The sequence below is a fragment of the Aythya ferina genome (genome assembly GCF_964211825.1).
Source record: "Aythya ferina genome assembly, chromosome: 2".
Taxonomy (NCBI): Eukaryota; Metazoa; Chordata; class Aves; order Anseriformes; family Anatidae; genus Aythya; species Aythya ferina.
The window spans coordinates 122,861,635-122,877,430 of NC_140297.1; the positions used below are offsets into that span (position 1 = coordinate 122,861,635).

General features: G+C 40.3%; 1 protein-coding gene across 1 annotated transcript in view; it reads left to right on the plus strand.

Annotated features, from left to right (window-relative positions):
- The first annotated feature begins 492 nt into the window (after positions 1 to 492).
- Positions 493 to 15,796, plus strand: part of CLVS1 (clavesin 1) — a 101,837-nt gene continuing 86,533 nt past the window's right edge. Inside the window, exons 1-2 of the mRNA XM_084509281.1 lie at positions 493 to 644; positions 9,941 to 10,562. Of these exons, the coding sequence (XP_084365407.1) occupies positions 10,174 to 10,562 (389 nt within the window). The 5' untranslated portion in view covers positions 493 to 644; positions 9,941 to 10,173. The remainder of the gene's footprint in view (positions 645 to 9,940; positions 10,563 to 15,796) is intronic.

The following is a 15,796-nucleotide window of genomic DNA, read 5'->3' on the forward strand; positions in this document are numbered from 1 at the left end:
GTCCTGAGCTAGTTGTACCTGTAGTCTGACCAAGCCGAACTTGTCTCTTAAACCCAGGCTGCCATGTTCATTAAGGCAGCCCATCTATAATTCATGCAGATTTCCGTGGCTGCTGTAAATGTCGCAGGAGGTTGTGCTCTCCCCGACTTTCCCCGGGAAAGAGGGGATGAGCGAAATAAAGGCGGCGAAGACCGTGTCACCAGGCGAAAGCCCACACTGCTAAGCTCGCACTGCCCGGCTGTGCTGCTGCTCTCCCGGCTGTCGGCAGCCCGCGGCTCCTTTGTCACCACTCCCCCGGCGGTGGCGGAGCGCCGAGCCCGCAGCCTGGGAGCGCCGGGAGGCAGCCGGGCGGGCGGCAGGAGGGCTTAGGACCCAGGGGGACGGCAGCCGCCGAGTGGAAGGACCCAGGCTTTGGTGCACACGCCTCCTACCAAAAAAAAAAAAAAAAAAAAAAAAAAATCATAGCCCCGTGGAGCTGGCGCTCGCTCATTCACAGTTTTCTAGAGAGATCTGAGCCTGAACCTGGGAGCCGGGAGATCTTGCTCACCCACCCAGCTCAACAGCAAGGACACCTACAGGGGGATAAAAAAAAAAAAAAACAAAACCCAAACCCTCCCGGCGGCAGGCTGCCTGGCTCTGTGCAGGTATTTGGATTTGTCTTTTCTCGGTTTGCGGCAGGGCGGCTCGCCGCGATCCCGTCCCCCCCCCTCCTCTCCGCGCCTCCGGGCCCGGGCTGCGGCGTTTCAGCACCCGCCGGGCGGACAGCTCCGGCCGCGCTGCGGGCGGCTCCGAGCCCTGCCTGCTCCTGCCTGCACTGCTCCTGCCTGCACTGCTCCTGCCTGTCCCTGCCTGTCCCTGCCTGCCCCACCTGCCCCTGCCTTCCCCTGCTTGTCCCTGCCTGTCCCTGCCTTCCCCTGCCTGCCCCTGCCTGCCCCTGCCTGCTCCTGCCTGCCCTGCTCTTAACTGCTACCCATTCCATGCCTGCCCTGCTCCCTGCCTTCCTACCCTTCCCACCTCTCCTACCCTTTCTACCCCTCCTTCCCTTCCTACCCTTCCCACCCTTCCCACCCCTCCTACCCTTTCTACCCCTCCTACCCCTCCTGCCCTTCCTACCCCTCCTGCCCTTCCTACCCTTCCAACCCTTCCTACCCTTCTCTACCCCTCCTACCTTTCTTCTCTTACTCTGACTCTTTTGCCTGTCCTGACTCCCTGGTCCCTGCCTCCCCCCCCCCACCTCCTACCTGGCCTGCTCCCTCCCTGCCTCCTTCCCCTGCTCCCTGCCTCTCCTGCCTGTCTTGCCTCGGTGCTCTCTGCCTCCCTCTTTCCCCAGCTCACTGTCTGCCCTGCCTCTCTCCTCCGTGCCCTGATGCCTGCGTTTCTTAACTGTCCTACTTCCCCTGCCTGCCCTACTTCCCTTACCCCCCCCCGCCTTTCTTCCCTTCCCTGCTTCCTACCTCCTACCTACCCTGTCTCTTCTGCCTCCTATTCTCCTTGCCCTGCCTCTCTGCCTCCTGCCTTCCTGCTTCTTCCTCTCCTGTCTACTCTCTTCCCTGCTCTCCCTGCTCTGCTCTCCTGCCTCCCTGCCCCAGTTTCTCCCCCTTCCTTTCTTTCCTGCCCCATCTACCCCTCCTGCTTTCTTTCTCCATCACTAGCCTGGGGAAGCAGGGGAAAGCGTACAAGTTGGAAGGGAAAGTCTAGATCCAATTTCAGAGTAGATGAGAGGCAAGGAGGATGGAGGGGCAAGGGTTAAAGCTGGGAGTTAAGTCACCAAGTAGAGACCCCAGCTAACTGCAGACAGATAGGAGCTTGCCAAACACAAGCAGATACCTGTTTGCTTCTCAGCAAATTGATGCCTATTTTGACCAGGTACATTCAGCCCAGAGGAGGGGTGAGAGACTGGGGAGGGAGACTGCAGGGTCAGTCAAATGTTCTGCTTTCCCAAAGGCCAGTGATGAGTAATGTGTGCAGGGAAGAAGTAGGCTGAATCATTCCTACCCCCCTGGATCCTGTACTGGAGGAAGTCAAGAATTAAGTTGTGGTCTCTGCAAGCAGTGAGCGTGGTCAGAGAGGGCTTCATACAGAAAATAAACATAAACCAAATAACTGCTGGAGCAACCCCATGCATACTGCTGGCTTGACTTTAATTCTGTCTTACAGTGGTGTAATCCTGGTGGGAGCGGAGGGGGGTTGAAGAAGGTCAGAGGAAGAAGAGAGCTTTCCCTTTCAAAATGCTGATTCCTAAATCTAAACAAGCTCCAGGAATAATGAAGTTAAGGAGCAGATGGCTAGTCATTGTCCATCACTAAACAGTGACTGGATCATATTTGGAAGGAAAAATTAAATTACAGAAAGGCTGCTTTCATGTGCTTTCTGAGTAATCAGATGATAACACGGATTTTCTCCTGTAACAAAAGTTAATGCAATGCCAACATCTAAATGACATATTATGTAACAGTATTATGTCAAGTGTTGCATAGCAAAGGTAAGGATTTTCTTTCTTATATAGTGATAAGTCAGATAACCTTATAGATATTTCCCTGCTTTGTAGTCTGTTTCCCAGCATGAAGTTTGCAGGGACAGTTTATGTTGTCAGCATAATCGGGTCTGATATGTATCTGCTATAGAATGTTGCTGCTTATCTTAGCAATTTTGTTGACTCATCCACCTTTGAAAACTATTGAGTAGTTTCTAAAGATTAGACTTGTAACGTGTATGCAAAACAAGAAACAATAATGTAACCTGTTCTAAGAACCTTGCCATTCTTATTTTATTATTTCATAATTTCTGACAGAATCTGGTGCAGAGACCATATACTCTTATACTGACTAGCACCGAGTGCTGCTGAGTAGCAGATTAAGCAGTGCAACTGAGTTTGGCAATAAAGGGACTGCAGAATCAGCCCAAGCACATTGAACCATAATTCTCTAAACTCTGAGTGCTTTGAACACAGAAGGTGTTTCATTGAAACATGTAACAGCAGCCTCTGTGTCTTCCAAAAGGGGACCATGTCAGTTAAAATACAAATGATCATCCTCGTAAAATGACGGAGAATATTTCCATCAAACTAGGACTGTAAACTTCTGCAGTTTTTAATTTAGGTGTGCAATTACTGAAGTATTAGTACTATTGTTTTGCAAAAAATAAAAATAAAAAAAAATTATATTCTCTCACAGCCCATTGCTATGGTGTCTGGCACATACGCATACGAGATGTGACAATCAGATCCTACAAGTTAAAACAGGTGGGAACATCAGCCTTTTATAAAGGGGGAAGTTCAGTGAACAGAAGTTCATAGAGTTTTTGGCAGATGATTGTAAGTCCTTTACCTCTTGATATTACTACTGCTCTTAGAATTTAGCTGTTTTCTAAAAACAGCTGTTTTCTTTCTTTCTTTTTTTTTTTTTTTTGAGTAGTATTTGTACAAAGAAAGTCCTTAAGTCTAACATGTTGCTCCACTGAGAAAATGAACATACAAAGCATTATCAAATTATATTAAACTTTTTCCTCCCTTCCTTCCTTCCTTCCTTCCTTCCTTCCTTCCTTCCTTCCTTCCTTCCTTCCTTCCTTCCTTCCTTCCTTCCTTCCTTCCTTCCTTCCTTCCTTCCTTCCTTCCTTCCTTCCTTCCTTCCTTCCTTCCTTCCTTCCTTCCTTCCTTCCTTCCTCCCTCCCTCCCTCCCTCCCTCCCTCCCTTCCTTCCTTCCTTTCTTCCTCCCTCCCTCCCTCCCTCCCTCCCTCCCTTCCATCCCTTCCTCCCTTCCATCCTTTCCTCCTTTCCTCCCTTCCTTCCTTTTTTTCTCCTTTCATCCTCTTTACTCCACCTCCCTTCCTTTCTTTCCTCCCTCTGCCACCCCACAGGATGGCAGATACTATTTTCAGTCATAATGTGTAATGAACTAAGTTTCCACTTGACAGGGCAATAATATACAATCATTTAATTTAATATTTTTAAAAGAGCATTTTTTGTTTGTTTGTTTGTTTGTTTTATAATATGTAGCAAAAGCCCCTTAAAATCAGATAAACTTCACGTTACTAAAGATGTAGAATTAAATATCTTGATTATATATTTTCTTCCTTCTTCTGTATATCTTTGTATAGATGGCATAATACAACTTCTACAATGCATTTAGGGGTTTTCAGGAACCAGTATTATCATCCTGTGCTATCAGATTTCTACACATAGCTTAATTATCATTCTTGGGGGTAAGAATTCATGTTTTATATACTGCTGATAATTTCTGCTGAAGGAAGTTCCTATATAATGTAAAAAAATGATTTCTTTATCCAGTAGTGGCCAGGATGCTTTTTGCATGGTGACACTTCCAGTTCATGACCGACATGGAAGTCCCACATAGCCTGCTGCTTGTTTGACATTCCATGGGACAGGCATCACATTCCCACAGGGAACTGCAGTTTATCTGTGGTTAAGTATGTAAAACTTTAAAATAATTATCTGGAGAAAGATAGAAGTAAACACATTTAGTTCACAGTCATTTTGCTTAACTTTTTTATTTACAGGTTCTCTGAGTTTCCCTGCTCGGCTTGTAGTCCTATTTCTTTAATATTCAGGTTGACAATAACTTTGCAAATTTTGTGTCAAAAGATAGTGAGGCAATCTGTTTATTCCACATCTATCAGACAACCTTGTCAGTCTCTCCTGATGCCCGTCAGCTTGCAGCAGCAGCAGGGCAGCTGCAGGTCAGTGCTGCAGACATGCCTGCCCTACTTACTGTGCAGGGAGCTACAAGGTTCAGTTGAGTTGCTGCCATGTTTTGTGCTGAGCCATGGCTAAATTACCACTGTTGGACAGATAGATGTGGCCCAAGGGGTAACCTGTAACTGACTCAAGCTGACAAGAAGACTGTAATACAAGGGGCGTAGGGATGTATGATATATTGTTTTTACTGGATTGAAGGAAATGTTAGGCTTTGCACCTGAGCAAGGAGATCACAACCCAGGAAAGTGTGAGAAAACATCAAACTCCCCACACAGCTGTTAGAGTCAGAAATGTTTCCTGTTTTAATATTGAAGAGGAGTAATAGTTCCCTAGCAAATGTTTACAGGAACTCGAGGCATTGAATGCGAAAGGCTTGCAATGTTTAACTCATTTAGGTTCATTGGGAGAATCTCATCCCTTAGGAAAGGTCTGTAGGAGACATTCATAAGTCTGAGCGGCAGTCAGGCTATGGAATTGGGACGTGAAACAGGCCTGCTGGGGTCCCCCATAGGGGGTTAACTCTTGCCAAAAGCATAAAGAAATTATACACTTTTGGGGTCCTGATTGGGCCAGTGAAGCTTCTCCTTATGCTGGGGAAACAGGGAACATTGCGGTCTACCTCCTTATTTCCTAGTGTGCAATATGGTTTCATATTTTTTGCATGATGCAGAGTATTCTGGAAAGGTTGCCCAGGTGTTAACATGTACGCTTGCTGCTCAGGAGATGTATGCCCTGTTCCCAGCTCTGTGAAATGTGTCCTCTGTAACTGCAGGCAAATCACTCAGGGCTGTACTTCTCCCTATTGGCTGTGCTGGATGCCAGGATCCTGCAGCCAAGGACAAGAAAGAGTCAGATTTTCTCACCCCTTTTTTGAAATTTCATGGAGCCAGGGTACATCTCTTTCTGTACCTGAGCACTCCATCTCCAGTTTGGGTTCCTGCTAAAGTACCCAAGACCACAAAGGGCCATAGGAGCCATTCCTACAAGTGCAGCTATGGATCCATCTTCCCCTGCCCTTATGAAGAAATCCCTTCTAAGCAGAACATAGCCCACAGATGTTTTCCACAGTTAACATCAAAATATTTTTTAGAAAGCAATTTAATGAGATGACACCCACACTCTGAAATGAAATCATTCTAGACTACCATTTTCCCGCCCTCCCTGCCCACTCCCTTCTTTTCTGGCATGATTTTAAGAGCTAATATCTGTATGAATGCTGGGATCTATGAATTATATAATTAAACAAATCATAACAATGATGACTATTAACACCAGGTGAGGATCAAAGCCCAGAGCCTTCCCCATCTGAAAGCTGCAGTAATGAACTTTCACGTGGTGTATAGCTTTGAACTGAATGGAAAACTCTCATTAGACAGAGACCCCTCAAATCTGTCTGGAATTTAAATGTATGAGGAAGGGCCAAATGGACATGAGGACAATCCTCCAAGGGGCAAATGGTGTTGCAGAGACTGCAAAGTGGGCAAAAACAAAATGGACCAGACAAGTGTCATGTTCACTGAGGACAGTTTGGGCCAATTTTCCAGCTGTAGGGCTGATAGGTGTTGAATGATGATCCAGAAGCTGCCATTGAAGAGAGAGTAGTAAAGCATGTTAAGATCTTTGAACAGAAAGTGCTAAATATGCATTCTTAAAATATTATTTTCATTGTAGTTAATTATTAAGTATTGCAATAAATTTTATTATCAACCAAGACTTATTTTTGAGGGTCAGGAAAAAATATATAAGCTGTTTGTTTGTCTGAAGACCATATCCTACTTTAGTATTTTACTTTTCCTAAAGCCACTCTCTGTCCCTTGTCATTGTCTTGTGACAAAAAATAATATGAATAAGCTGTAATCATATATGACACCACAATTCTGGTCAAAATTTTCCCCTTTTTTACTGTATTAATAAATTGTGTTTCATACCTCTGTTAATTATTTTTTCTTGTTTAAAGCTTGGGTTTGTTCCTTTGAAGGGATGATTTATTGTAAATGGCTATGAAAAGACATTAGGAGAGCAAATAGTCCCTTGAGAACAAAGAGTCACAACACAGAAAAGCAGCTGTTGAGACTATAACAAAGAGTCTAGTGTGCCAACATGTAGCAAAATTGAAAAAAAATATATAATAATAATAAAAAAAAGACCAGCATCTTCATTTGGAAAAAAAATGCAGAACAAAGATGTAAACACCTGAAAAACTGGCAGATGGATTAGAGTTATACACAACACCAGACGAGGAGAAACTGCCATGTGTGGGAGGAGATGAAAATGGAGAAGGTGCTTCTGCTATACCTTTGGGAATCAGGATAAATCAGCACCATTTGAGAAAGCACAGTGACAATTAAACTGGGTAGCTATGGAGCATTAAATTTATTGTCAAGGTAAACAGGGGGAGAACTAAGTCATCCACAGATATAAATCAAACTCCTTGAAGTCGATGGTGCTAGACAGGATTACTAACCTCATGATTTGTGTTATGATTCAGACAGTGACAATACTGCTCATAGACATTTTGGATTATTTTGAAATATATAACATTATGCCAGTAAAGCATTTTAGTGAAAAGGTTGCTCCAGCTGATAATTAGAATAATCTATAGATTCTGTATCCCATCCCTGTAGTTCAACTCACCACCAGAAAACTCTGACATGCATTTTAGAATGTTTATTTTGTTAAAGTAAATATTTGTAAATTGCTTTTTGGCAACAAAGTCTGACAGGAGAGGACCTTAGCTCTGTCACCTTGGGATCATCCTCGGGATGAAAGGTGCTAATAAATTTAACTAAGGTAAAAACAATTGGAAAATTTGATGATAATAAGTAGCATAATTTTTGACACTAACTGATTGGGAACCCTATGAGGAGATCCAAAGAGACAGACTTTCCCTTCTTGGTCTGTCCCCATTTCCTTCTGGAGCAGCCCGCAGTTGACCTTTCAGAAACTTGCCTCATTTCCGAAGAAGTATCTCAGGGGAGATGTGAGTCTGAAAAGGAGCAGAGCAAGGGATGTCTTTTACGCCCATAAACTCTCACAAAATGGGTGAAAACACTGAGGTCACATTTAACAGCCACAAGTCACAGTAGCTCCAAAAGTGTTCAAATTCATAATGAATGAGTCAGAGCTGACACAGACCCCGGATGGGCTCCTGGCTTCCACCCCTCCTCTACTGAGCACCCTCGAGTGCAGCCAGGTGTCTCTGGGCACTCTGATCCCCCTGTGACAGTGTCATACTTAAGCACACCTAACTAGCTCTGTGGAGGCAATTCTAACTCAAAACATGATTAATGCAATAAAATGCTAATGCCACCATTAATTTGAGATTTAAAGCACAGATTATTGGCCTGATTTTCCAAAGCCTTACATTAATTTTACATCAGCAGAATTCTGTCGACACCAGCAGTGTTATCCTAATTTGGTCTAATAAAGGCAAGAGGAAGGCATTATTTCTTATGCATGTAACCCATCTTTAATAAAACCCTTATTTCTTTAAGAATTGAGTAACCTGCAACCCCTCAAGACTTCAGGGCATGTTTTTCTGGAGTCTTTCACACTCTGTAGTGACTTGGCAAAAACAGCCTTCCTGTCTTTTCCTAAGTTTTCCCAGGCTGATGCTGAATCATCGGGTACTCTGCCCTGCAGGTAGCTCTACATATCTCCAACTCCACAGCAAATACTGAAAGAGGCTGCTTAGCAAAGTCCCTTTGAGCAAACCCACCCACAGGGAAGTCAACTGCATGTTGCTGTTGAATGAAAAGCTTGGGGACTTTTTCTCTTACCTGACACCACAAATGTCCTTTAAGCAAATATGCAGAAACAATATATTCAAATTTAGGGATCTTATCCTGGAGGTGCAGCTGTGGCATCTAAAGTGTAGTTTGTATCAATGACATGCAAGTTTACAAAACAGGGAAATTGAGGTTCCCTTGTGCTGATTAACTTCCACATCCTGCAGTGTAAGTTTGAGCACTCCCATCTAGGAAATGCTCTGGCTGCTGCTGTCCCCTTGGTTTGATATGAGAACACTGAATCTAGGAGAGCAGCAGAGTGAAACAGTGTTTGTTCTATAAATAATTCATAACGTTCCAAACAGCTTTCCTCAAATAAAATAAAGCATGCCTTTCACTCGGGGATTCCCTTTTAAGTTTTACAACCAAATTTTCTTTTTCAGAAATTAGAGAGAGAGATAAATTTGTTAGGCAGTGTTTTTTCTTTTGTTTTATTTTGTTTGCTTGTCTGTTTTTGTGATGGCTGAAAAATTGGATGGATCTTGATCTTTCTTCATGCACATTTCACATTGGAACAGACCTTGATCTTATTTCACACAAGTGTAACTACACAGACTTCGATGACAGCCTCTTGCTAATTATGTCACTGAAATGTACGAGATTCACTGTACCGTTTTGCTCATACATAACAGCTTAAGCATCACTTCTAACACTCATAAAAACAAATTCTAGGTAAAGTACAAGAATGAAAAAGAAAATGAAATTCAGAACTAAATATTCAAGAAAGCTACAAGGTACTGAAAATAAGAATTTGACGTAAAATATATATCTTTGCAGCTAAAACAACAACCCTGTAAGACTGGATTCATCAAACACTTTATTCATGGGATATTTCCCATGAAGATAAATTAACTCTCAATGGGAAATATTTTCAGTGATGTTTTACCAAGCAGAAAACACCAGTGATGTTGGTGGAGTTTTGTTTTATTTTTAAACAGTTTTATGAACAACTTAGGAGCTAATTCAAGGAAAGCTACAAGCTGACAGTACAGCTGATAAAATCAAGTCAAACAAGTTGTTAGACTTATTATGATGAGTATAAATCTGCATATTTAGAAAGCTGAAATATTGCTTCTGTTATGTGTTGGAAACAATTATCATCAATTTTGCTTTTGTCATCTTGGGCTTGAAGTTATGGAAAGTGGGAACTCCCATACTTTTAGACAACAACTTTGCAAAGGGTATTCTAATACTAAGATGCTAAAATATATAATTGTTAATTAATCAGACTGCCTTTCTGAAAGCTTAAATATATACGTTCAAGTTGTCAGTGACTGTCTTATCTTAATTGCACAAATTCTGAAATTATTTGGCTGTTATCCTCTTACATATGAAGCCTACAAAACAGTTTTATGGTTATATAAAGTTCAGAAACACATTTGTGTAATCTTTATATACCTATTTAATCTTCCTTTTATGTATTTGCTCTTTCTTTTAGAAACTGATGGAATAAACAACACTTTCCTTTGGATGGATTATACGACATATGAACTGCCTGTTACTCTTTCTGCAGGAATAAGACAAGCCCTTTACTTTCATTTGCTAGGTATCAGCATGATAGCAAAAAGCTTCTGAATGGCTCACGCTCACAGAAGACCATTTGTTGAATGGGATCAGCACTTCCACTAAAATATCTGAAGTTAAGGATTTGGAAAACAGATTTTTGCAGAGATGACCCATTTACAAGCTGGACTTAGTCCAGAGACTATAGAGAAAGCCCGCCTGGAACTGAATGAAAACCCAGACATTTTGCATCAGGATATCCAGCAAGTCAGGGACATGATCATCACGAGGCCTGACATCGGGTTTTTACGTACAGATGACGCCTTCATCTTGAGATTTCTCCGAGCCAGGAAGTTTCATCAAACGGAAGCCTTCAGACTGCTGGCTCAGTACTTCCAGTACCGCCAATTAAATCTGGATATGTTCAAAAACTTCAAGGCTGATGATCCAGGAATCAAACGGGCTCTGACTGATGGGTTCCCAGGAGTGCTAGAAAATCGCGACCACTGTGGCAGGAAGATTCTTCTGCTTTTTGCAGCCAACTGGGATCAGAGTAGGTAAATGTAGATAGTGTCCTTATCTTTTTACATACACTTACACTCAACTTGTAAATGAATATTTGTGACCTTACATAAAGAAGAAAACCATCAGTAAAATATTTTATAATAAGTCCATTTCACTAAAACTTTTACCTGACTTGATCACCTCTCATTCATCAGATGTAACATCATTCAGATCCAAGGGTATTTCATAGTATCAAATAAGTAGTTCATGTTTTTTTTATTTTGTTTTGTTTTGCTTCTATAAATACTGAAATTTTTTAGTCAGATAGTGTTGGCTTGCTATAAATACATTAATACCTATTATATAATCGCTTCAGTAATATCATAGATTAGTTTAACAGGTTGACAGAAAGCAAATGTCCTGAAGCATATGGTGGCTCTCTTAGCTCTTCTGGTGCAGCAGGAAATGACCATATTTATCTTATCTTTAGAATTCTAAACAGATACTTTTTGGTTTTAATGATTGCAGGAATTATAACCTCTGTTATGAGATTTTCTCAAATTGTATCATAATTTCTACACTCTCTAGCTAGTGTATGCTTGTTAGTTTGATAAATGGGAGATTAATGCAAGGTATATTTTCTTTTCAGGTCATTTATTTACAGAGAATGAACTAAGATATCTCCCATTAATTATTATAAAATCATATTCTTAAATGTTAATATGATTAAACAGCTTTCACTACCTACTTTAAGTTATACAGAGAAAAGGTGATTGTATCCAAATATCATGTTCACATTGTTCCCTTTGTCAGAAGTTATTCCATTCCATTTTCCCCGCATTCATAGTAAGATGAAGTTTATTCAGCTGTTGTGATTGCCAGGTGTTCTGCTGATCTTTAATAAAAATGAGAGCAAAGAAAAAAAATTCAGATTCAGGTCTTCAGCATCAAAAATTCTGACAACTTCCAGGTAGGAGTTTGCCTTGCTGCAGTCTAAAATTGCCCGTGATAGTGTCTTGCATCTTTAGGAGTCAATAGATTAGAGCTTTGCATTTTCATTACAGAAATTATTACTGAACAGTACACATGTGCCTGTAATTTTTCATGCTTATTGTTTTCTGGGTTAACCTTTAATGTCCCTGCAAAAACTGTTCAGAAGTGCTTCTATTTTTCTTTCCATGCACAGATCAAGCAAACAGATGTACAGAAATATAGCTTTGCATATAGAAAACTATTTGGTGAAATCAAGAACTGAAGCCAGTGATAAAAGTCCTACTGAGTACAATGAGGCCAGTAGTTTATCTCCTGACTTTCTGAACTGTGAGCTTGGCTTTCTTCCAACCACAAAACCCTTCCTTTAGCACTTGGGCTGAAAAGAAAGATGAATAAGCAGGTATTTTAAAGTAATAGAAAGCATCAGCTTTAGAGGACAGAAGCATTGTGGCTCTGCTGGTTGTATTAAGGGATTTAGGTATTATACGGAGCTGGCTTCAGGTTTCTGATCCCTCAACAAAATTAATCCATATGATTAACCTTGTCCATCGGGTCCTGCTCTGGGAAAGTTGAGAATGCTTCTGTCAAAGGCTCCTGCACAGGGATTTGGACAGAAAATTGAGTCTTACCAGATTTTGGCTCAAGTTTTCTTAAAGTCCATGTTTCCACATGTATATATGCATGTATGCAAACGCAAAGATACCTTGTTTCTGAAAACATAATATTAACTTTCAACAAAGAAAGTCCAAGGCTATTATGATAGGATATACTTTCTTGAGTAAAAATCCCATGCAAATTCTACCTCACTTCTTCCACTGAAATTCAACTCTTGTCTGGATTCAAATGACAAGAAGTGTCATTTTTGTCAGCTTTTGTATCACTGCAACTTGTGAGTTTGAGGTCTGGGAAAGGAGTGCTTTGGGTATGAATTAGGAACAGGATTTGGTCTCTAAGAACGCAGATGTATGATCTGCTCCTTCTTTACTGCCTAAAGACATCAATAAGAGTAAAAGATGTTAAGGAACCTGAAATGATGAGCATGATATCCTATTAAGCAGCAGAAAAACACATTATTGGACAGAAAAAATGCACGTGCATATTTGTTTCAAAAAGTAAAAGTAAAAAGGGCTATTGTTTATATCTAACACACATGTTTCTTGGACAACTTTTCTATGGATATGTCTACAGTGATGACAAGATGTTTATGACAAGTTTAGATTTTACCTGAACACTAGTGCAACCAACTCATCTGATGTTATGATGCTGACAAGCAAGAGTAAGAGCTCAGCCTTCAGCATGCTTTTCCTAACTTTATTCTCATTTCCAACTGGCTGTGACATCTCTTTCTTTATTATTAATGCATAATTTAAAAAGGATGATTCATAAAGAAACGCTAATTAAACAAAAACAAAGCAAAACAGAACAACAACAACAACAACAACAAAAAACTTTAATATCAGCATTGCTTGAATCCATAAACTGATTTTCAGCCCAGAGATTTATATCATTTATATCCCTGGGAATATGGTGGGTATATAGACCATATGCTAGGCAGGCATTTCTTACAAATTTATTGATTTTTTAAAAGGAAATGTCATTATTTGTGTAATGTCACTGCTTGGATAAACCAGATTCAAAATATTTTTAAGATATTTCCTCTATCAAAGACAAAACCTTTGCATGAGCTTTTAGAAACACTCTATTTTTAGCTTCAAGAATGCAATTGATAGATCTAATATCTTTAGGAAACTAGCTTTTAGTTTCCAGTATCAATGTTTCTAGCTTTAGCTTCTAGCTACCAGATGTTGTTAATATGAGGAGACCACAAAAATATGTCAGCTTCCCATGTTTCCATTTTTGTGTCCTAACCATCTAATCTTTTAACCTACTTTTGAATTCACTGAGGATGCTGCAATGTAGGGAAGTTACTCTCAGGCAACAAATTAGTACATTAGCTACTCTACAGCAGTGGTCCTCACATTCACTTTTGACCATGCTGAATGTAAAACAGCTAACCTCCTTTTCCTTCAGGGCAAAACTACCATTGTATTGTCCACAAGGTAAGAAAATATTTGTGGGCAGTCAACACAACAATGTACTGCAAATTACAACCTAACTTAACATTTTGCAATATATTTGTTATATATTACCAAAGCTTAAATAGATGGAATTTATTTACTCTCAGAATTAGGAATATTTTCTAGATTGCTAATACTTTGCATCATTCTTTTCTGGTCCTTTCCTATCATTTTAATGTTGTCAATGTGCTGACAGATTAAATGATTATAAACTTTCACTAAGAAAACATCATGTGTTAGCACCATCTCACATTTCTCTTTAGTAATTCCCTTCTTTTAGGTACAAGATTGCCACTGTTTTCTTAGCTATTCTGTCATATTTTGAGCTCATGTTCAGCTCAGATCTGCTTCCAAGTTACTGCTTCCCAAAATACAAACACCACTGGTAAATGTGTCATACATTCTCATCTATAACGGGGGCAGAGTCTAGCATGTGATTCACGCTCTTCTGTAGAGCTAAACCTGTCCTCCTCATCAATTATCATTGCATGGTTTCTGTGATATCTGCAAAGTTTACTGGCAAGAACTTTATTTTTTGCTTCCATATCATTGAAAAAGATAGTGATTATTGTTTTGACCAAAACCTCCTTGATGACTAGGAAAAAAACACAAGGAATGATAATTTGTACCCACAGATCACTACCTGAAATTTACTATTGTGCCAGGTTTTCATTCATTTAGCATGTTCTGTTTCGATATAGTTTTGTTCTATTTTTAGACAGTTTTCTTAAAGATAATGTCTACATTTTCTCTTTTATTCCAATATAGTAGCTTCTGAATCTATTCATTAAAATTAATCAAATATGATACAGAATGGAAGACTTCAGTGGTATTGAATAGGTGAAGATGGGCAGATGGATAAAGAAGAAAGTTCAGGTTAGTTTCACATTGAGGGAGAGAAAAGATATTGACATGTATTACTGTGCATGAGTGAATCCATGCAGGGGAGTGCCACCATTCACATAGGCCAGGGACGCAGAATAATCCAACTATAAGAAGTAAACTCACCCCAAACCCACAAAGTCATGACATTACCACAACTTACAGAGCAACCTATTTGCAACTGACTATCACAGTGTATGAATGACAGGTAAGTATGTCAAACCAACCTTGACAGAATCTTTCTGATGAACTAATTTGCATTATGAAAAAATCAGTTTGTGAAACAAATGTACAAACAGACAGTTTTGATGAGATATGAACCAGGATTTCACATAAACAAGTGTGTGATGTGATGTTCTAGATTACAAACAATCATTCTCACAGTTTATCATTCCATCAGTCTCACCAAACCTAAGCCCTCACTCCTCTGATGCACCTTGAGTGAAACCGAACATTTTAAAAAAGCCAGATAAAAGTGTATTTTCTGCTGTTACCTTAAGGAAGCCCTTCACTAGCTACCACAGCTGTTCCTAGGTCTGCTACTGTCTCACTTGGCTAGTACACCTGGGAGATGGGGGCTTTGGGTGAACAAGTAATTCAGGAGGAGTTCATTAATCTTCCAAGTAAAGATATTTCCTTCAAGGTCGTTCAGCCAGAGTACAATTTATTTCTATGTAGAGAGTGAGCACAAGGACTCTCTCCATTCATGACACATGGGTTGCATACCGACCCTCTGCAAATAGGACCTTGGGGTGCAGGGCCAGAAGGTTGCCCACTGTCTTTTATGGCAAAATGGTAATTAATTTCTTTATTCATAACTGGACTGTCAAGTGTTAGATACTGTCAAATATCTCCAAAAATTCTGTAAGAAAGTCAGAGGGGAAAACTGCTTCTCTGTTTACAGCGTGCATTCCCAAGTCAGCTGCTAGCTATAAATTCTCTTTTATTAACCAAGCAGTCCCAAATGCCAGATACTTACCATTCTGTAGGAAAGTGTATTGAGTTAGGCTAAAAGGCAAGGAAATGCTCTGACATAGTGGTAAACCAACAGCTGTAAATATTTTAAAGGATTGTGATAGAAAAAATCACCTCCTTGCTGAGAATGCTAATAAATGGTGTAGTTACAATGATGTTATCATCAGCAGATCCTTTTGGTATGAATGAATATATCTCAGATACTGATTATTCCAACATATTTCAAGGATAATCTCAGGTACTTAATAGAATATGAAGGAATAAACATCTGTTGAGACTGATTTACAGTCACAAGTAAACTCTGGCAATAACTCAGCCTCATAGCTGTTTATTATGAGAGATTACTGCTGAAATATGAC